The following is a 1,230-nucleotide window of genomic DNA, read 5'->3' as shown; positions in this document are numbered from 1 at the left end:
CCCCCCCCCCCCTACACCCCTCACTCCTTGCTCCCCCACCTTTACTCCCTAGTCCGCCCTCCTGCTTCACCTTTGTTCTTTATTCTCACATCCGTAATTCGTTCATTGCAGTAATGTCCTGTTTATGAGTTAGCCCATTTGATTGCTCGTGTGTACGCCATACCTCCCTAACAGTTGAGTGAGCATGTGCGTGCCGTGTTGTAATCAGAGGTAACCCAGGACACACATTATGCTTGAGTTGCGCGGCGCTGCTATATATAAACAGAGCGCCTCGGGGCCCATGTTTATTATTCTACGTTATATCATCAAGGATGATAAGGATAGGGGGTAAAAAAATGGGAAAGGTTTTTTTGTTTTTTTTTCAAATTTATTTAAAGAAAAACACGTTTTGATACTGTCTCTTTAAATTTGGGTGATTTTTTACGCTTCCATCGACAGAATTTAGATATTTTAGGAAGCGAGCGGGCTTCTACCCCGCCTGTCAGGGTCAACCTGGGCTGAACTGAGAGAGATACAACATGTCTGCAGAATACCGAGATACTCGATTAAAAAAATCTCCCCTCACGGGAAGCGAGCTCGGGTTTTCTGCGCACGACGACGAAGTACCTAACGCTACACCACAGATGCTGGTTAAGATACTGTCTTGTGATGGGCAAAATAGGTGGCACGATTTCCTTTTTTTTTAATTCGAGGAAAATTATCTTATCAATCTATCGATGTATCTCTCAATCGATCTATCTGCCAATCTATCATGCTATTTATCTATCGATCTTGGATTTATATATTTGTGGGCAGTGATCTCCGCCTTTGAATTATCCATTTATAGGTACAGGTGTTGATTATCTTGCTATTAGACTGGAAAAATCACCGACCTTCGTTTGTCTTATACTTACCGTAGTTTCTTTTCGACTATTTTTCCAGGAATCGATGACAGTGAAGACATTGACCGTGACCTTCTCAGCGGCATCTACGAGCGGGTGAAAAGCCAAGAGTTCAAGGCCGGGGTGGACCAGGTCACACAGGTTATGAAAGTCGAGCAGACGATCATTGGGAAGAAACCGGTGAGTAATTGATTCTGTGTTCTTCTGTAATGTGTATGTACGATAGAGCGTAATGTTTAATATGTGCGGTTTAGTTTTGGGTATTTTTTCAAAAAAAAAGTTTTGTCTCATACTGGTCTTATCGTTCATTTGGCACGCTCTCTCTCTCTCTCTCTCTCTCTCTCTCTCT

At 42.8% G+C, this 1,230-nt stretch overlaps 1 protein-coding gene across 1 annotated transcript in view; it reads left to right on the top strand.

Moving 5' to 3' along the window:
- LOC101861643 overlaps positions 1 to 1,230 on the top strand; it is a gene marked incomplete at its 5' end in the record, with an annotated part of 110,489 nt that overhangs the window by 84,963 nt on the left and 24,296 nt on the right. Inside the window, 1 exon segment of the mRNA XM_035973962.1 lies at positions 922 to 1,061. Within this exon segment, the coding sequence (XP_035829855.1) occupies positions 922 to 1,061 (140 nt within the window).

This window comes from Aplysia californica, unplaced genomic scaffold (genome assembly GCF_000002075.1).
Source record: "Aplysia californica isolate F4 #8 unplaced genomic scaffold, AplCal3.0 scaffold00038, whole genome shotgun sequence".
Lineage (NCBI taxonomy): Eukaryota > Metazoa > Mollusca > Gastropoda > Aplysiida > Aplysiidae > Aplysia > Aplysia californica.
This window is presented reverse-complemented; position numbering and strand designations above follow the sequence as displayed.